The 20,267-nt window shown below is 35.5% G+C and overlaps 1 protein-coding gene across 4 annotated transcripts in view; it reads right to left on the reverse strand.

Moving 5' to 3' along the window:
* Positions 1-20,267, reverse strand: part of LOC118882103 (intracisternal A particle-promoted polypeptide) — a 36,908-nt gene that overhangs the window by 3,344 nt on the left and 13,297 nt on the right. For 3 of the 4 annotated variants that reach the window (XM_036827671.1, XM_036827679.1, XM_036827677.1), the window contains 5 exons: positions 17,239-17,394; positions 15,511-15,678; positions 12,195-12,332; positions 10,905-11,027; positions 8,861-9,081 (listed from right to left, as the gene is read on the reverse strand). In XM_036827671.1, coding sequence (XP_036683566.1) covers positions 8,861-9,081; positions 10,905-11,027; positions 12,195-12,332; positions 15,511-15,678; positions 17,239-17,394 — 806 coding nt within the window. The remainder of the gene's footprint in view (positions 1-8,860; positions 9,082-10,904; positions 11,028-12,194; positions 12,333-15,510; positions 15,679-17,238; positions 17,395-20,267) is intronic. The other variant, XM_036827678.1, reaches the window with a different exon arrangement.

Consider the following 20,267-nt stretch of genomic DNA (forward strand, 5'->3'; position numbering starts at 1 on the left):
AATAAATAAATAATAATTTAAAAAAAAAATTAAAAAAAAAAAAAAAAAAAGGTTATTTAAGGGACTTCCCTGGTGGTCCAGTGGCTAAGACTCCGTGCTCCCAATGCAAGGGGCCTGGGTTTGATCCCTGGTCAGGGAACTAGATCCTACATGCCGCAACTAAGAGTTCGCATGCTGCAACTAAAATTCCGTGTGCCACAACTAAAGAACCTGCATGCCGCAACTAAAGATCCCGCATGCTGCAACTAAAGATCTTGCATGTAGCAACGAAGATCCCACGTGCCACAACTAAGACCCAAAGCAGCCAAATAAATAAATAAATAAATAAATATTTTTTAAAAAGTTTATTAAAAAAAAACAATATGGCAAAAGAAGAGATTGTATGTGGCCCACAAGGCCTAAAATGTTTACTATCCGACCTTTTAATAGAACGTTTGCTAACTCCTGGTATACATTATTCACTGAAGAAATTTCAATAAGCTGCTCTATCCAAAATGACTGTAAAGTCTTATTCCAGGGAAAATGTCTATACCCAGAAAACAGGAAAGCTAATAAAGGTCCTGAGAAATAATCAAGAGAGAAAAGAAAAAGTTTCCAGATTAAAAAAAAAGAATCTGAAAATAAAGCATATGATGAACAAAGTTTATAAAGTCATAAAAGATGAAAAAAGATTATTCATCAGTGCTAGAGAGTGAACTTTTTGAGGAGAGCAACTTAATGAGCTTCACATCCCGGTACCCAGTATAGAACCAGCACATTACAGATACTGATCTGAACTTAAATGAAATTCTGAAATACTAACACCAGGGACAATCCTTTGAAATTGAAGCACCATATTAAACTTGAAGGCTATTTGATCATATGAAATTATAGAATACATCACAAAGTTTTCACAGCTGAGAAAATACTCATTTTAAAAGATAGATATATTCACAAAAATACCTATAGCTGGTTAAGATAAATCAGGATGTTCAGTTTATGTTTATCATTAGGGAGAGCTAACCTTTGCTCCCCTACAAAAATGGCTCTGGACAAGAAGAGTAAGGGAATCATGGGGCTCATTCAGTAATGTTTATCTTTCATTTCTATCAGTGTATTAACTACAATTTCCTTTTTATTTTGAGTCCCCTCAAAATAAACTCTGTAAAACCAGAAACATGTTTTACATTATCTTTAGGGTTTGAATCTATAATGTAGGACTTTAGTAGACAGTAAATAACAATAACATTTCAGATTTATGCATGAAAAACCAAGGTAACATTACTGATAAGCACTTAACTTTGGAATGAAAATCTATTCATTTCTAGCCATATAGAAACATTAGCAAGAGAAAGCACCCTCAGAAAGTTCACTTTCTCTATTCCCCCCATATAATAGAGACCACTTAGAAAGTGAAAGGAACCTGAAATATCACCAAAGTTTGAAATTTGTCACACATGAGAATCAAAATTATGCTTTACAACAAAACAAAAATTCTACTTTTGCCATTTCTATTCAAGATTATACTGGAGGGTCTAGCCAGGGCAATTAGAAAATAAAATGAAATAAAAGCCATCCAGATTGGAAAGGAAAAAATAAAATGATCTCTAATTATAGATGACATGATCTTATACATAGAAAATGCTAAGGAATCCACAAAAACATATTAGAGTACAAGTGCTGCAAGGTTTCAGGATATAAGATGAATATACAAAAATCGATCAAATTATTATATACTAGGAATGAAAAAAGCTGAACATGAAGTTAAGAAAATTCAATTTACAATAGCATCAAACATAATGAAATATTTAGGAATAAGTTTAACCAACAAAATGCAAGATACTGAAAACTGTAAAACAGTGTTGAAACAAATTGAAGACCTAAATAAATGGAAAGACATCCCATGTTCAAGATGAAAAGACCTAATATTGTTAAGATGGCAATACTCCCCAGATTGACCTCAGATTCAATGTAATCCCTATCAAAACCCTGCTGGCTTCTTGGTAGAAACTGACAAGCTGATCCTAAAATTCATATGGAATTCAAGGGACCCAGAACAGCCAAACCAACTTTTAAAAAGAAATTCCAAGTTGGAGGACTCACAATTTCTGATTTCAAACCACAGAGCTACAGTAACTAAGACAGTGTGGTACTGGCATAAGGATAAACATATAGATAAATGAATAGAATTAAGAGTCCAGAAATAAACCCTCACATTTATGGTCAACTGATTTTCAACAAAGATACCAAGACAATCAAATGGAAAAGAGTCTTTTCAACAAATGGTGCTGGGACAACTGGTTACCACATGCAAAAGAATGAAGGTGGACCTCTTCCTCACACCATATACAAAAATTAACTCAAAAATTAATTAAAGACCTAAATATAACTGTAAAACTTTAAAAAAAGAGTAGGTATAAATCTTCGTGATCTTGAATTAAGCAATGGTTTCTTAGTTATAACACCAAAAGCACAAGCAACAAGTGAAAAAAATAAATTGGACATTAAAATTAAAAACTTTTGTGCTTCTAAGAATACCATCAAGAAAATGAGAAAACCATAGGATGGGAAAACAATTTTGCAAGTCATATATCTGGCAAAGGACTTGCATCTAGAATATATAAAGAACTCATATCTCAGTAATAAAAAGACAAATAATCCATTTTAAAATGGACAAAATTAGAACAGATTTTTCTTCAAAGAAGGATAAATGACCAATAAGCACATAAAAGATGCTCAACCTAATTAACCATCAGGAAAGTACAAGTCAAAACCACAATGAGATACCAATCCACACCTACTAGGTCAGCTATAATAAAAAAGATAAATAATAAGCATTAGATGTAGAGAAATTAGAACCCTCATATACTGCTTGTGGTTATGTAAAATGGTATAGCCACTTTAGAAAACAACCTGGCAGTCCCCCAAAAGGTTAAACATAGAGTTACCATATGACCTAGCAATTCCACTCCTAGGTGTATACCCAAGAGAAATGAAAACATTCAGTCCACAAAAAAAACATGTACACAAATGTTCATAGCAGCACTGTTCCTAATAGCCAAAACACTGAAACAACTCAAGTGTTTGGTTTGTGAATTATATTTCAATAAAAAAAATATAAAAATAAAAATCCTTTCTACTTAAAAAGAGAAAAAAGTAAATTTAAAAACCTTTAGGTTTTGAAGGTTTTAATAACCAAAACTAGTTTAAGAACCATAAAATTCAAATAACACTAATCCATATTTCATAAAATATGTTCCCTGAAACACTTTTCTCCCCCAAGATGTTTCACAAACAAAAGCAAGGGTTGTGTGGTCAATTAAATTTGAGAGACTTAGCATAAAGATTCATGAAGTACATTATTTAATAAATTGTGTAAAGAAGTCCTGTAAGAAACTTATTCAACTTTGTTTAATCCAACTTTCCCTAAGTATAATTGACCAGGGCAACTTGTGTTACCAAATTCCTATTAACAATGCAAAAAAATAGTATTCCATGGCAATTAATTTAGAAAAAATTTGTCTAACCTATAAGTCTATGGCATAACACACCTTGTACTTCCACTATCCCAGCACTTAATAAACTGTAATGCAATTGTTTGTCTATTTATTTCTCTATATTCCCCACTAGAATGTAGGCTTCTTGAGAGCTGGGGCCTTATATATTTAGTTTGCCTTTGTTTCCCCAGGTCTGTAAGTATTTGTGAATGAATAAATGGACTAATAAACAAATGCATGGTAGAACAGTGACTCAATGAAGATACAACCTACTTTCTCTTCTTTTCCTAGCATAATTGCATCAACCTAGTAACTGAGGGCATGAGAGAATAATGGGGCGCTCATATGGGCAATGATAAGATGGGTAATATGCAGAGGTGGCAGGTGGAAAAGACAGCTAGTATGGTAGGTAGATTTGTTTCATTGAACAAATAAGTAAATAGAGAATACCAGGAGCCAAGTTTTTAACTGATAGAGAAGGTATTTACAAACATGGGAATGGCGAAGGCCTGAAAGAATCTGAGGTATACTGGAATTGGTGCTATCATTGTGAATTCATGGTTTTATAACATATACGCACAGATATAGAAATACTTATAAATGAATATGTGTGTGAATACACATACACACATATATACATTTACTGTTTACTGTTTATGTTTAGCTGTTTACTGAGAATGCATAGAAGTAGCAATACCCCAGTAGCAATGAGTACTCTGCCTAATCTTGGTTTCTAAATACTGTCCTTCACTAAGAGGAACTAATGCTTCTTCGAGAAATGACTGATTCCAGGGCCAGATCAGAGAAGTATAACCTTTCTTGTACTTGAAATATTTTATTATGCCAGATAGTAAAGAAATGCTCAGTGAATGATGGAATCATGTTAAAAGGACGGAAACAGAATGGATTTCTACTTTTAGTCATGATAGAGTAATTGTTACCAAACTTGCCCTCCTGCCATAAAGACCTAGAAAACTCAACAAACTATATGAAATAAAGTTCTCAGACAATGGACAACAGGCAATGAAAAACTGTGATTCAGAAAAAGAAACAAACAAGGTGAGCTCCATGGTTCTCCAGGCTTTCTGCCTGGAGGGCTTTGTGAATAGCAGTACAGGGAAGGGAATCCCAAGCAGAGTATGACAGTCAGCTGATCTAGGAGACAGAAATCAGAGTTTAGAGAGGATGATGCAGTTGAGATTTGCAAGGAAGAGTGCTAGAGGATATAGGTTCCCCTGAGTCTGGCTGAATACCCCTGAACTATGCATGCATAAAATGAGACTCTATGAAAGAAAATAAAAATAATAAAAAATAAAAATAAAAACAACAAAGAAAAAGTTAAAAAAAATTTTTTTAAAGTGGAAAAAAAAGAAAATAAAATGAGACCCTATGAGAACAGTCAAAAAACAACTAATAGGAGGATGTGACATAGTTAGACATATACTTGGTCTCTGACTCCAGTTCTTGACACAGAGCTCCTAAATCCCTTGGAATTTCCTGGGTGATAGGAATGTCTCCTCCTTAATAAGGCAACTCTTGGTAGGATCCTGTATAACCTCAGGATGGGAGCCTTTTACCAGAAAGATCAAGCCCAGATTAGAAGCTTGGAATGTTCAGTCCATACCCTATCATCCAGGGAGGAGAGAGGGGCTGGAGGTTGAAATAATAATTGATCATGCCTATGTGATGAAGCCTCCATAAAAATCCCTAAACTATGGGGTTTGAAGAACTTCTGGTTTGATGACCACATCCCACATGCCAGGAAAGTGATACCCCAAACTTCACCGGGGCAGAAACCTGTAATCAAGACCCTTCTGGATCTTGCCGTATGTACCCCTTCATCTGGCTATTCATTTGTATCCTTTATAATATTATAGAATATAAAAATTATATATTCTATTATATTCTATATTATATTCTATTATTCTATATTTATAATAATATATAATATCCTTTATAATAAACTGGTAATAGTTAAGTAAAGTGTTTCCTTGAGTTCTGTGAGCCATTATGGTGAATTATTGAACCTGAGGAAGGGATCATGGGAACCCTTAATTTGTAAACAAGTCAGTGGTTAACCTGAGGACTGGTGTCTAAAGTGAGGGGCAGTCTTGTGGAACTGAGCCCTTAACCTGTGGGACAGTTAGTGTCAGAACTGAACTGACTTGTAGGACACTCAGTTGGTGGTGTCCACAGAGAATTGGAGAAGAGCTTGGTGTGGAAAACCCACACATTTGGTGTCAAAATATTGTGAGTAAAGAAACAGTTTTCCTTTAGAGGAGTTGTAAGCTTAACAATTCTCAGAGCTCACACAAGACTGGATGATATTCTAGTTGTTTTTTTTAATATCTTTATTGGAGTATAATTGCTTTACAATGTTGTGTTATTTTCTGCCGTACAACAAAGTGAATCAGCTATATGTATACATATATCTCCATATCCCCTCCCTCTTGTGCCTCCCTCCCACCCTCTCTATCCCAACCCTCTAGGTCATCACAAAGCATCGAGCTGATCTCCCTGTGCTATGCTGCAGCTTCCCACTAGCCATCCATTTTACATTTGGTAGTGTACATATGTCAATGCTACTCTCTCACTTTGTCCCCGCTTCCCCTTCCCCACCGGAGTCCTCAAGTCCATTCTCTACGTCTGCGTCTTTATGACAACTACTGAAGCCCACGCACCTAGAGCCTGTGCTTCGCAACAAGAGAAGCCACCACAATGAGAAGCCCTTGCACCGCAACAAAGAGTAGCCCCTGCTCACTGCAACTAGAGAAAGCCCATGTGCAGTAACGAAGACCCAATGCAGCCAAAATAAATAAATAAATAAATAAATACATACATACATACATAAAAATTCTTTTAAAAAAAAAGTGAAGTGGTAAATCAGAGAAATGCAAATCAAAACCACAATGAGGTATCACCTCACACCAGTCAGAACGCCCATCATCAAAAAACCTACAAACAATAAATGCTGGAGAGGGTGTGGGGAAAAGGGAACCCTCTTGCATTGTTGGTGGGAATGTAAATTGATACAGCCACTATGGAGAACAGTATGGAGGTTCCTTAAAAAACTAAAAATAGAAGTACCATACGACCCAGCAATCCCACTAATGGGCATATACCCTGAGAAAACCATAATTCAAAAAGATACATGTACCACAGTGTTCACTGCAGCACTATTGACAATGGCCATGACATGAAAGCAACCTAAATATCCATTGACAGATGAATGGATAAAGAAGATGTGGTACATATATACAATGGAATATCACTCAGCCATAAAAAGGAACAAAATTGAGTCATTTGTAGTGAGGTGGATGGAACTAGAGTCTGTCATACAGAGTGAAGTAAATCAGAAAGAGAAAAATACCATATGCTAACACATACATATGGAACCTAGAAAAATGGTACTGATGAACCTAGTGGCAGGGCAGGAATAGAGACGCAGATGTAGAGAACGGACTTGTGGACACAGGGTGGGAAGGGGAAGCTGGGACGAATTGAGAGAGTAGCATTGACACATATACACTACCAACTGTAAAATAGATAGTGGGAATCTGCTGTATAGCACAGGGAGATCAGCTTGGTGCTATGTGACGACCTAGAGGGGTGGGATGGGGAGGGTGGGAGGAAGGCTCAAGAGGGAGGGGATATATGTATACATATAGCTGATTCACTTTGTTGTACAGCAGAAGCTAACACAACACTGTAAAGCAATTATAATCCAATAAAGATGTAAAAAAAAAAGTGAACTGGTATGATATTATTTGAATATAGATGTAATGCATTAAAATACCTATTATATATAATGCAAACCCAAAAGCAACCACTAAGAAAAAGGGTGAAGAGATATAGTTAATTGGACAAAAGAAATAAAATGGAATACTAAAACAGTAACAATATAAAGACAGAAAAGGGGACTTCTCTGGTTGTCCAGTGGTTAAGACTCTGTGCTTCCACTGCAGGGGACGTGGGTTCAATCCCTGCTTGAGGAACTAAGATCCCAACATGCCGTGTGGTGCGGCCAAAAAAAAAGACAGAAAAGAGGAAAAAACAAGGATGGATTGCGTAAATAGAAAAACAGCAAAATAAGAGTCTAAAAACCAACTGTATCTATAATTACATTATATATAAATAGTAAAAATTCTAAAGACCCCATTTGAAAGTCAGAGATTGTCAAATTGTAGGAAAAAACAGACCTCAACTATGTGTTATCTTACAAGAGATGTAATTTTTAAAGACATAGATTTAAAGTAGAAAGAAAGAAAAAGATATACAATGCAAATACTAATCAAAAGATAGCTTGGCTACCTTACTATCAGACAAAATAGACTTCAGAGCAAAGAATACTGCCAGAGATAAAGAAAAACATTTCATGGCTATAAAAAGATCAATTCATCAAGAAGATATAATAATCAATGTATACACATTTAATAACAGATTCAAAATATGTGAAGCAAAACCTGACGGGAATGAAAGGAGAAACAGGCAAATTCATAATTACAGACAGAGATTTCAACACTTCTTCCTTAGTAATTGACAAAACAATTGAACAAATTAGAAAAACTAGGGAAGAGAATTCCCTGGTAGTCCAGGGTTAGGACTCTGCACTTCCATTGCAGGGTGCATGGGTTCAATCCCTGGTCAGGGAACTAAGATCCCACAAGCCTCACCATGTGGCCAAAAAAGAAAAAGAAAGACTAGAGAAGACCTGAATGCTAACCAACTTGGCCTAACTGACATTTATAGAACACTATTCTCAACAACAGCAGAATACAAATTCTTTTCAGGTGCACGTGAAACATTTACCAAGACAGAAATCACATAAAATATGCTCTTTGATCACAGTAGAATTATATTAAAGCAATAACATAAAGATATCTAGAGAATCCCCAAATATTTGGAAATTAAATAAAATACTTGTAACAACTCATTGGTCAAAGAAGAAATTACCAGGGAAATTAGAAGCTATTTTGAGGTAAATGCTAACTAAAATACAATATATCAAAATGTGTGGGATGCAGTTAAAGCAGTGCTTGAGAACAATTTATAGCTTTAAAGATTTATATTCTAGAAAAAGAAAGGTCTAAAAATCAATCATCTGAGTTTCTACTTTAAGAATCTAGAAAAAGAAGAGCAAATTGAACCCAAAACAAATAGAAGAAAGGAAAGAAATAGTAATAGTAACAGCAATCAATGAAATAGGAGGTGGACAATCAATAGAAAAAAATCAGTGACACCAAAAGTTGATTCTTTGAAAAGAAAAAAAAAGAGGGAAAAAAACCTATAAATAATATCATGAATGAAAGAATACACAGCACTACAGATCTTACAGACATTAAAAGAGTAACAGGACACTAAACAATTGAAATCATCCAACCTACCTCTTCAAAGGAATATTTTTCTACAGTGTGAAGAGCATCTTGTGTCTCATTCCACCCTCCAATAGAATAGATGCAGTCATTGAGTGCAGCCACCCCGAGATATGCTCTTCTGGTTCCCATTGGAGGAAGTGGAGACCAACGCTTGGAAAGTGGATCATAAACTTCAAAAGAACGAAGCTCTATTCCTTCATTGCTGATGCCCCCAATCACATAAATTAAACCTGGAAATGGAATATTTTTGCTCAGATGCTATAGAAAATAGGATACAAATAATTATAAAAAGTAATAATTGTGATTTAAGTTTGCTATCTGATATTATACTTAATGCAGGGCTTACAATATTCTTTCAAGAGAGAAAATTGACTTCTGTCTAGTTTATCACAGCTCTCATTTAAGCATGTTACAAAGAATTAGGGGTATGAATTTAAAGTGGCACTGAATTTTCAAAGAATTTAATGATGCTATAACAAAACAATTTGTCAGACAAGGATTTCCGATCTTATTGTTTGCTTAATGATCTCAAGTTCCAGATCCACTGCTACCACATATAGGTAAAAAAGGATGGGGAGAAGGATTTGTTCCCCCTTAAAAACTGTCATATGCTTAAACTGGGAATGACATGACCCTGTTGGTGACAACCTAACGGTTGCTCAGATGGACATAAAATGAATTTAAATTAGAATAGTTTATGGCTAGATTAAGGTATCAGATACTGTACAGTAGACTGTAATTCACAGAGTTCCTTATTAAATTTAACTTGAAAATAATGGTTCTGACAATCAACAATTATTTTTTTTGAGTGTCTACTGTTGTTCCTAGAGGTCTAAAGTGAGAAGATATAAGGAATGGCATTCTTAAAAAATTTATTTATTTGGCTGCACAGGGTCTTACTTGCGGCACACAGGATCTTTGTTGCCGCGTGTGGGATCTTTGTTGTGGCATGCGGGATCTTTAGTTGCAGCATGCGGGATCTTTAGTTTCAGCATGCGGAATCTAGTTCCCTGACCAGGGATCGAACCCATGCCCCCTGCATTGGGAGTGCAGAGTCTTAACCACTGGACCACCAGGGAAGTCCCAAGGAATGGCATTTTAAGAAACATGAGCTAAATGTTAGTAAACTTGGGTTCTAGCTCCAGCTTTGCTAGTAACCAACTATGAGAAAAGACAACTCACAGCCTCCTGATCTTCAGCTTCCTCATCTAAAAATAAAGCGGTTGAAATAGAGAATCTCCAAGATGCCTCTCTAGCTCTATGATTTTAGATGGGAAGATAAAAATAATAAATAAACAATTAGAGAACACTATAATATTAAACAATAGAACATAGTCTGCACCATGTAATTTGAGCATTTAGCTGCTAGCAGAAATCTGAGAAGGTACTCAGAAGGCAGAAAGAATTTCAGCTGGGAACAGAGCAGGCTGAATTGTCACATAACAATGGGCAGACTGCTTCCTACTCTACAGGTACACGTAAATCTGTTCTCCAATTCTGGACAGAGAATCAGGTTCTATTTGAGAGTGCTTATTAATTACCTCTCAGTGTATAATAGACAATTACAATTAAAATAATATCTGTATACCACTTTAATATGTAGTACAACATTTTTCAAATCTGTGATAGCATTGTGTGTGTACTGACTCACAATGTACTCTATAAAAAAACACTGAAGAAGCCTATGACACTATGAAGATGGTTTTTGATAATCTCTCCCTACTTAGAAATACATACTAAGGCCTACAAGGGAGAGAAAATAACAATAATGGATGACAGTTCAAATGCTTCTTTTGCTAATTAGGTATTTTTGCCCATCTGGAATTCTTAATTCTAGCTTTGTTTATTTTGGGAAAAAAATGATTATTTTGGCAATACAGAAATAAAGATATAAGAGGTTTAAAAATATAAGAGATTAGAAGCAGAATTTCCACAGTGTCAATTATTCAAAACTAACAGACATAAAATATACTTTTGTGAAAATAAAGCCTCAAGCTCAAACAGTTTTTAAAAAATATATATTTTCAGGAAAAATATTTTATAAAGCAATTACCTTGCATTTCACAACACCCAAAGTAGTAGCGTGACATAGCCATGTTGCCAACTACTTCCCATTTATTTTCATCGGGATCAAATCGTTCAATGGTGTTCCCTATCTCAGCTCCAACCCAACCACCTGAAACCAAACAGAAAAATATTATTTTTGGAATAAAGGAATTTTATTTATGAAAAACACCTTAGAGGGACCTCCCTGGCGGTCCAGTGGTTAAGTATCCGCCTTCTAATGCAGGGGATGCTGGTTCGATCCCTGGTCGGGGAACTAAGATCCCACATGCCGCGGGGCAACTAAGTCCGTGTGCTCTAGAGCCCGCGCGCTATAGGTAGAGAGAAAACGACCGGACTAACGGAAGAGCCCGTGCACCGCAACGAAAAGATGCCGCATGCCGCAGCGAAGGTCCCGCGTGCCGCAACTAAGACCCGATGTAGCCAAATAAATACTTAAAAAGAAAAACACCTTAGAAAACATCTAATCTGACAACTTTATATTATGGATGATTATCATATGGACCAGAGAGGTTATCTGTCCAAGATCACATGAAAAGTTAGACTTTGATTGCAAGTAGAACTTGGGTCTTTTAACTCCCTGCCTAGGTTTCACAAGAGATTTTTTTTTTTTTTTAAATTTTTGGCTGCGTTGGGTCTTTGTTGCTGTGCGCGGGCTTTCTCTAGTTGCAGTGAGCAGGGGCTACTCTTCATTGCGGTACACGGGTTTCTCATTGCAGTGGCTTCTCTTGTGGAGCATGGCCTCTAGGTGCACAGGCTTCAGTAGTTGTGGCACATGGGCTCAGTAGTTGTGGCGCACAGGCTTAGTTGCTCTGCGGCATGTGGGATCTTCCCGGACCAGGGCTCGAACCCGTGTCCCCTGCATTGGCAGGAGGGTTCTTAACCACTGTGCCACCAGGGAAGCCCTCACAAGAGATTTTAAAAAAATAAAGCAAAACAAAACCAAAAACTTCAATCTATTGCATAGGAAATATGGTACTTTGCAAAACAACTTTTTGAAACAATGTCTGTGTATTCAGAATGGTTATCCTAACCATGAAATTAAACTAGTCAGCTAAAATGCTCCCCTAGACATCTCATCTATATTTTATGTCCATCTCCTTCTAAGAATTCCATACTTGACAATATCTCCCAAGTAATATAATTTTGAGAATAAGAACTTTTAAAGCTAAAAAGACACAAGTTTCTTATGGGAGGGAAGGAAAATTTCTAAAGTAAGCAGAATTTAACTAAGAATTTAAATAATATTAGATATCCTTAAATTGGAGAGTATAATTACCCAAAGCATAGATAGCCCCATAACACACACACACTCCCAAGCCACAGCGGGGGTGATTCATTGAAGCTACAGTTGTCCACTGTTTAGTAACTGGATCGTAGCATTCAGTACAGTCAAAAATCATTGAATCCTTTTCACCTGAGTTAAATAAAAGAGACACATATGAGAAGATTTAGTAATATTAATAGCCTAGAACCACAATACAATATTCAGCAGCGTTCTGTGTTGTCAGAAATTCAATTATTATGTCTAATTTTATACTATTCTTTAAAATTTATTTGCCCACCAAGTGTTATTTTGAATTCATAGCACTGTCATTTATTAAAGCCCACTTAATGAAGCAAAGTGGGCTATTATCTATTTCTAATTCTACCACCCAAACGATCCAATTTTTGAGGATACAATTTGCATTTTAACACTTCTATATTTTCATAGTTTAGATAGTTGGCTCTGCTACAATTTGAGGTTTTGTAAATTAATTAATTAATTAATTATTTTTTGAATTTGAGTTTTAATGCAATGCTTATCTAGCAACAAATAGAAAATAAAAAAACATTTAAAATATCACTTAAAATAGAATTTTAAAATATACTATACCTAGGAGTAAATCTAATCAAAGATTTATAAGAACTTTATGGATATAATTTATAAATTTTATTTGATAAAGTTTTAAATTAAGGACTATCTAAATAAATGAAGAGATGTATCATGTTGATGAGTTACAAGTGTCAGTGTAAAGATGATTATTCCCAAAACGATTTATAGATTTAACGAAATCCCAGTTTTTAAAAAACCCTTTCTTTCTTTTTTATTGTATTTAAATACACATAACATAAAATGTACCATGTAAACCATTTTTAAGAATACAGTTCAGTGATGTTAAACACATTCATATTGTTGTACAGCCATCACAACCATCCATTCCCATAATCCTTTTCATCTTGTAAAACTGAAACTCTATACTCATTAAACAATAATTCCCCATTCTCTCCTTCGCCAGCCCCTGGCAACGACCATTATACTTTCTGTCTTTTTGGTTTTGACTACTCCAAGTATCTCATATAAGTGGAATCATACATTATTATTTTTAAAAACAGATTTGATGAACTAATTTTAACTTTTATGAAGTATGAAAGACCTAGAATAGCCAAGCACTCCCAAAAAGAATAATAAGGAAAGAGAAAATGCCCTATTAAATAAGCCTATCAGACTTAAAATAGAGCTTTAATAATTAAGATAGGAATAGACAGAGAGACCAGTGGGAAAGAAAGGAAATTCTAGAAACAGATCCACACATATATGATTACTTGGTATATGACGTAGTTTGCATGACAGAGCAGTGGGGAAACAAAAACGCTGGGAATTGGTTATATATATAGGGGGGAAAAAATGAAACTGGTTCCTTACTAATACTATCTGTAAAAATTCAATTACAGGTGAATTATAGACATAAATATAAATGGCAAAACTATAAAATTTTAGAAAACAATAAAGGTATATATCCTCATGACTTTCGAGTAGACAAAGGATTTCTTTAAAAAGATATAAGAAATACTAACCATAAAGGGAAAAAAATAATAGAGTTGGCTACATTAAAATTAAAAACATTCATTTATCCAAAGATACCATAAAAAGAGTAGAAGATGAAGCAGAGGAGTAGGAAAATATATTTGCAGCACATATAATCTTATGAGGGCCTAGAATCCTGAATGTATACAAAACTCTTACTGTTCAGAAAAGAGTCACCATCAGGCCTAAAACTGCCTATTGTTAGAAAGGCTTGCTCGCAAGGTTGACCCTTGCCTGGAGTCTGGGAACATGGCTAGTAAACAGTTCCCTACACTCACATAAAAATTTCCCTAAATGATAACAGTGGCTTTTTGCAGTGGTGAAAATGTTCTGGAATTAGTGGTGATGGTTGCACAATTTTGTGAATATACTAAAAACCACTGAACTGTACACTTCAATGGTGAATTTTATGATATGTGAATTATATCTTAATTTTTAAATATAATACTTAGAATATTAACCCAGATATGAATGTATCTAAAAGGAAATAAACTATTGACTGTGATTATCTCTGGGTGGTATGATTATAGTATAGGTGATTTTTATTTTCTTTTTCATATGCTTCAGGTTTACCAAATTTTCTACAGCAAATCTGAATTACTTTGATAACAAACATTTATTTAAAAATTATATATTAAGTAATATGTTAAGATAGTAATGTTTATAGTATTAATAATGGCTAGTAAAGTCATAGCAGTTGTGACGGGCTCCCATTTGTACTTCTGTGGTATCAGGAAAGGGGATAAGTATATATGGAAGTGTCGCAAAGGACACTGTGACCCTAGGTTAAACAGGAGAGAGTTCACGCAATGCAACTGCCGAAACGTACATAAAAAGAACTATTAGATTTCTAGCCAAAGATTATATAGAGTTACAGTCTTTATACTGACAGATGGTTATTGCTCAAAACTCTAATTTCTTTGTTAGGATTTTCAGATGCACCATGACATTTATTGATTTAATAAACAGTTTTTGAGTGATGATTATGTTCCCTCCAAAAGATAAAAATCATATATTCCCTATATCTCTCTCATTTTAAACTGACGGTATCATAGTTGGAAAATAATAATATGATTTTTGATGTACAGCTTTCAGTATTTTAGAATGACCCATAGAAATAAAGCAAAAAAATTGGCTGTAAAGGTTAGAGATGATCTACCTAGGCTGGTTGCTATAAAGACAAATTATTCAGAAGTAAATATTGATATCAAAGGTGTTAGTATTTATTTCTCTTTAGATCCCTCTCTGATAATTATTTCTCTCCCACATTCAAATCCCCTTTTAATTTTATTCATTAATCATTTTAGAATTTATAATAATAGTTTCAGAAAACACAGTGATTTTAATCAAGAAATATATCCCAATGTCTAGCTGACATGGTTTCTATACATCCCACTGCCCAGATACTTGGTTAATTTAAAATGATTCATAATGCAGCTCTCAGAATTAAAAAAATTTTTATCACAAATGTTGATCTAAATTTTGGCGTCACATTTTCATAAACAACTTTTCATTAAAACCAAACCTAAGTATTTGCCTTGTAATAAATTACCGTGTCCCTCTGGTATGAAATATTCAATATCTTGTGTTTCCTTTTTCTTTCATTCATTTATTCAATAAATATTTATTAGGCACAACTGTATCTACATATACCCCATAGTATCTAGCAATATATATAAGGCATATAAGAATGCAGTCAACTTAGAGCTAGAGACTAATAAGGGAAATAAGACATTTTCATTATTACCTCCAATTGCGTAGACCATCCCTCCCAGAACTGCTACTCCCAGTCCACATCGAGCCTGATGAAGTGAAGACACAGTGGTCCAGTACTGGCTAAAGGTGTCAAAACGTTCTACACAACTGAGGGCTCTACTATCACTCCAACGACCCCCCTGCAACCGAGTATATCCACCTGAATAAAGGAAGGAAAGGAGGTACACAGCAAATCCCTTACTGCTAAATATGGAAATGGCAGTAACAAGAAAAATCTAGCCCTCTATATCTAGACATTCAATATAACTACTGCACAGTAAGGAATAAGTGCTTTAGAGTCTGCCATATATACATCTATTATTCTTAAATGTGCCAGGTCCTGAAAGATTATGGTTTAAATGCAATGAGGTCTACCACAATGTTCTACCACCTGGTCTTGGTTATAATCAAATGTTAGATAAAACATAAATCTAGGAACTGGTTATCTGTCTAGTTAGGAAGTTTCATTGTGACTTCTATTAATGTCTTTTTCAGTTAAATATAGTGAGTTGGGGCTTCCCTGGTGGTGCAGTGGTTCAGAATCCGCCTGCCAATGCAGGGGACACAGGTTCGAGCCCTGTCCCGGGAAGATCCCACGTGCCGCAGAGCAACTAAGCCCATGCACCACAACTAATGAGCCTGAGCGCTAGAGCCTGCAAGCCACAACTACTGAGCCCACGTGCCACAACTACTGAAGCCCGCGCGCCTAGAGCCCGGGCTCTGCAATTGGAGAAGCCATGACAATGAGAAGCCCACGCACTGCAATGAAGAGTAGCCCTCGCTCACCGCAACTAGAGAAAGCCCACGCACAGCAACGAAGACCCAACACAGCCAAAAAGTAAATTAATTAATTAATAATAAAAAAAAATAGTGAGTTGAAATCCTTGTTTGACTGCACATCCCATCATTAAAAAAGTTTAGCAAGCACTCAAAAATTACACATTTATATATTATAGTACATATAAAATTATACAATGACATACATACTAAAAATTATACTATACATAAAGTTTTTATATATAATAAATTATATTATGTATATAAATCTGGACAATCTGTTGACATATATATCAAATATTGATAAGGTTTAATGCTTTTTTTAAAAAAAAAAAATGGAGGGAATTCTCTGGCGGCCAGTGGTTCCGACTTGGCACTTTCACTGCTGTGGCCTGGGTTCAATCCCTGGTCGGGGAACTAAGATCCCGCAAGCTGCGCGGGGTGGCCAAAAAACTACACAACACTACACTACACTACACTACAATAAAATAAAATAAAAATGGAAAGGTTCATACGATATTCCTATGGGTTATCCTGCATATCCACACTTTGGAGACCACTAGTTCCTATCATCCCTAATGACCATCTAAGATGCTGTGAATAGTTAAAATGTGTGAGATTTATTTTCCTATTTCTCACTAGAATTCAAATATTTAATTTTTAAAGCAGTATATCTTAGGCGGTTATTTGATAATAATTGGGTATATAAGAACCCAAAGATTTAAATCACAGAATAACAGATGTCAAATAAATAGCTATTTATTCTTAGATGTGTCCACTGTACTATATAAATACAATTTCTAAATCTGTAGCCTGTATGTGAAATTAAATATGCCTATCTGACATACCTGCACATTCTGACATGTATGATAACAACAAAAATTTAAAAGGTTTTTATCCTGAAAATAAAGATAATTTCTATTACTTTTTAAAAGGTTCTCACCTACTGCATACAGGTACTTTCTTGCTTTCTTCCGAGGTCGAACCTTAGATGTCTGCAGAAAACTAGAAAATTTGTTCTCTTTGGGAGATTTGCACACCTCACAGTACTCTTTCAAAAGTGTTTGCAATGCAACACGAAGATTAAAATCGGATATTCCTAAAGCAATGTTGAAAAAGATAATGTTTTAATCAATTTTTAAATAATATTGAAAAGACATGTTTCCATGAAAATAAAATACATTTAACAATCAAAAAATGAAAACTCATCATCAAACAATGGAGTATGTTTCCAACAATACCAAGTATTATTTTTCTCACTGCTACTAAAGAATATATACTTTCCTTAAATCAAAGATTGTTTTAAAAAACATGCTTCATTAGATCCAATTTGAAAACACATGTATGAGGATCTCTAAACAAAGATGCCAGGTAAAACAGGGGCACAATTATCTAACAAAATGAAAAAATAAAATTGCCCAAAATTCTATACTTACAACCTGCTAACAAAAGGATATAAAATTATGTCATATACTTTGAAAATGATAGTCAAAGCAAGAAACAGAAGATTCTGGTCGGATGAGGTCCATTTCCTAAAAAGACTTTGAGCATGATTGGGTAGGTTATTCTGCTCAAGGGTGCTTAGCTGAAAAGATGAATTGGGAACGAAAGCCAACCTGTGTCCCACTTGGCAAGCTATAAGAACTGGCCTCCGTGAAAGGGCACTATCTTCTAATTTGCACAAAAGCACCACATATGCTAGTAAGGGGCTGTCTCTAAGCCTTGTCTCTATGTCCAAAAAGCAATATTGAGGAGAAAAGGTCAACTAACAAAATCTTGAGAAGTCTCACTAGTAACTTAAGACTTTGGAGAAAGGGCAAATAGCAGATAAAAAGCAGAACTGAGAAGTCAAAGAAAAAAACCATTAAAAGAAAAATCCTTTACAGGCCCATCAGTAAAGATAGAGAGGATGACCAGGATTTGCCATCTAACAGAGCTCAGTGGTAGCCAAAATCCACAGTACTGAGATACATCCTTGGCTGGGTTAAGTAGGTCTTGATAACAGATCAATACAGTAGTAGGATCTTACAAGAGAGACCTCAGAGCCCAGGCCCCCAAGCAAGGACCTCAGCCTTAGCAGATCTCTATTCTTTCACTACCCTATGCCTCAGGCTAGAAAGATGTGGTGAGAACACAACACAGAGCCCTCAAATTTTAGATGGGAGGAACAAAGTAGTTACACTAAGGTAGAAAGAGTGTCAAAGAGAATTATCAGAGCAAGCAGGTTTGAACAGAGTTGCCCAAGTTAAGAATGAGCAATATATCATGAAAAGGCAATACAGCTATGTAAATATACCTCAGGAAAAAGACTGAAGAATTCAGTCTGGAAGAAAACATTAGCCACAAACAGAAACAGACTCCCCATACACAGGATAGAATTATTTAAAAATACAGATCCTATATAAAAAAAAGAACTCAAAGGCAAAATGACATGCATTGTGGGCTTCCCTGGTGGCGCAGTGGTTAAGAATCGCCTGCCAGTGCAGGGGACACGGGTTCGAGGCCTGGTCCAGGAAGATCCCACATGCCGCAGAGCAACTAAGCCCGTGCACCAGAACTACTAAGCCTGCACTCTAGAGCCTGCGAGCCACAACTACTGAGCCCACGTGCCACAACTACTGAAGCCCGCGTGCCTAGAGCCCGTGCTCCACAACAAGAGAAACCACCGCAAAGAGAAGCTCATGCACCGCAACAAAGAGTAGCCCCCACTCGCCACAACTAGAGAAAGCCCATGTGCAGCAACAAAGACCCAATGCAGCCAAAAATTTAAAGATAATAATAAAATAAAATGAGACGCATTGTTGAGGAAACAAAGTGAGAACTGAAATGACAGTAGTGCAGACTTAATAAATTGGAAACAAGAAACTCATCCGGAAAAAATCAAATTAGCGATTTGGAGTAAAGACTTGAGAAAACTGTGAATATAGAGCAAAAGACAAAATATTTTAACATTAGAAGATAAATATGAAAGACAAAAAAGTTCCAGTGAAAGGATGAAGACTACCAAATGAAACATTAAAAGTGTTCAGGAATTTCATATAGGAAAAATTTCCCAAAATGAAATTAAAATTGAACCTTTAAAAGGAAAGGGCGGGACGTCCCTGCCGGTCCAGTGGTTGGGACTCCTCGTGTGGGGGCGTGGCTTTGATCCCTGGTTGGGGAACTAGGATCCCGCAAGCCGAAAGGCTCAGCCAAAAAAAAAAAGTAAAGGGTATATGATATAGTCTAAGGAAAAATGGCAAACTTTAACACAAATCAAGAATAATGGAAGATAATTCTTTAGGCATCCAAGCAGAAAGAGAAAGTCATAAAAAAAAAAAAAAAGAAAACCATGCCTTACAAACTTGGGGTGGTTGGGGGAATCATCATAAATTAAAAATATTATGCCCACCCAAATTTCTGTTAAATTAAAAAGCAACAGGCAGAACTTCTCAGATGTGAGGGAAAAAAATCAGGAAATAACAGTTATCATGAGCCTTCCTTGAAAAAAATACTTAGTGATGAAATCCAACCAACCAAATGATGAATCAAAAAAGAAAGCTCAGGGAATTCCTTGGCAGTCCAGTGGTTAGGACTCGGTGCTTTCACTGCTGTGGCCTAGGTTCAATCCTTGGTCAAGGAACTAAGATCCCACAAGCCCTGCTGCAAAAAAAAAAAAAAAAAAAAGGTCAGGACTAAAAAGACTATCGTTAAAAAACTGGTAGAGAGCATTAAATACAAAACAAAAGCACAGAGCTAGGGGAATCATGATTTAAAAAAATCTATGTAAAGGCTGTGTAAAACTTGAGGGGGGTAGGGAGAAAAATAACAATGCTAATTACCTCATTTTTCTTAGCAGAGAGTCTAAACTTTAAAATTGAAACACAAAATGAAACTATGGTTTCACCTTTTAATGATTTTCATCTTTTGTTTTTAACTCTACAAAAACTTTTTAGAATGATTATTTCTTGGGATAAAGAAACATTTATCTGA

This window comes from Balaenoptera musculus, chromosome 1 (genome assembly GCF_009873245.2).
Source record: "Balaenoptera musculus isolate JJ_BM4_2016_0621 chromosome 1, mBalMus1.pri.v3, whole genome shotgun sequence".
Taxonomy (NCBI): Eukaryota; Metazoa; Chordata; class Mammalia; order Artiodactyla; family Balaenopteridae; genus Balaenoptera; species Balaenoptera musculus.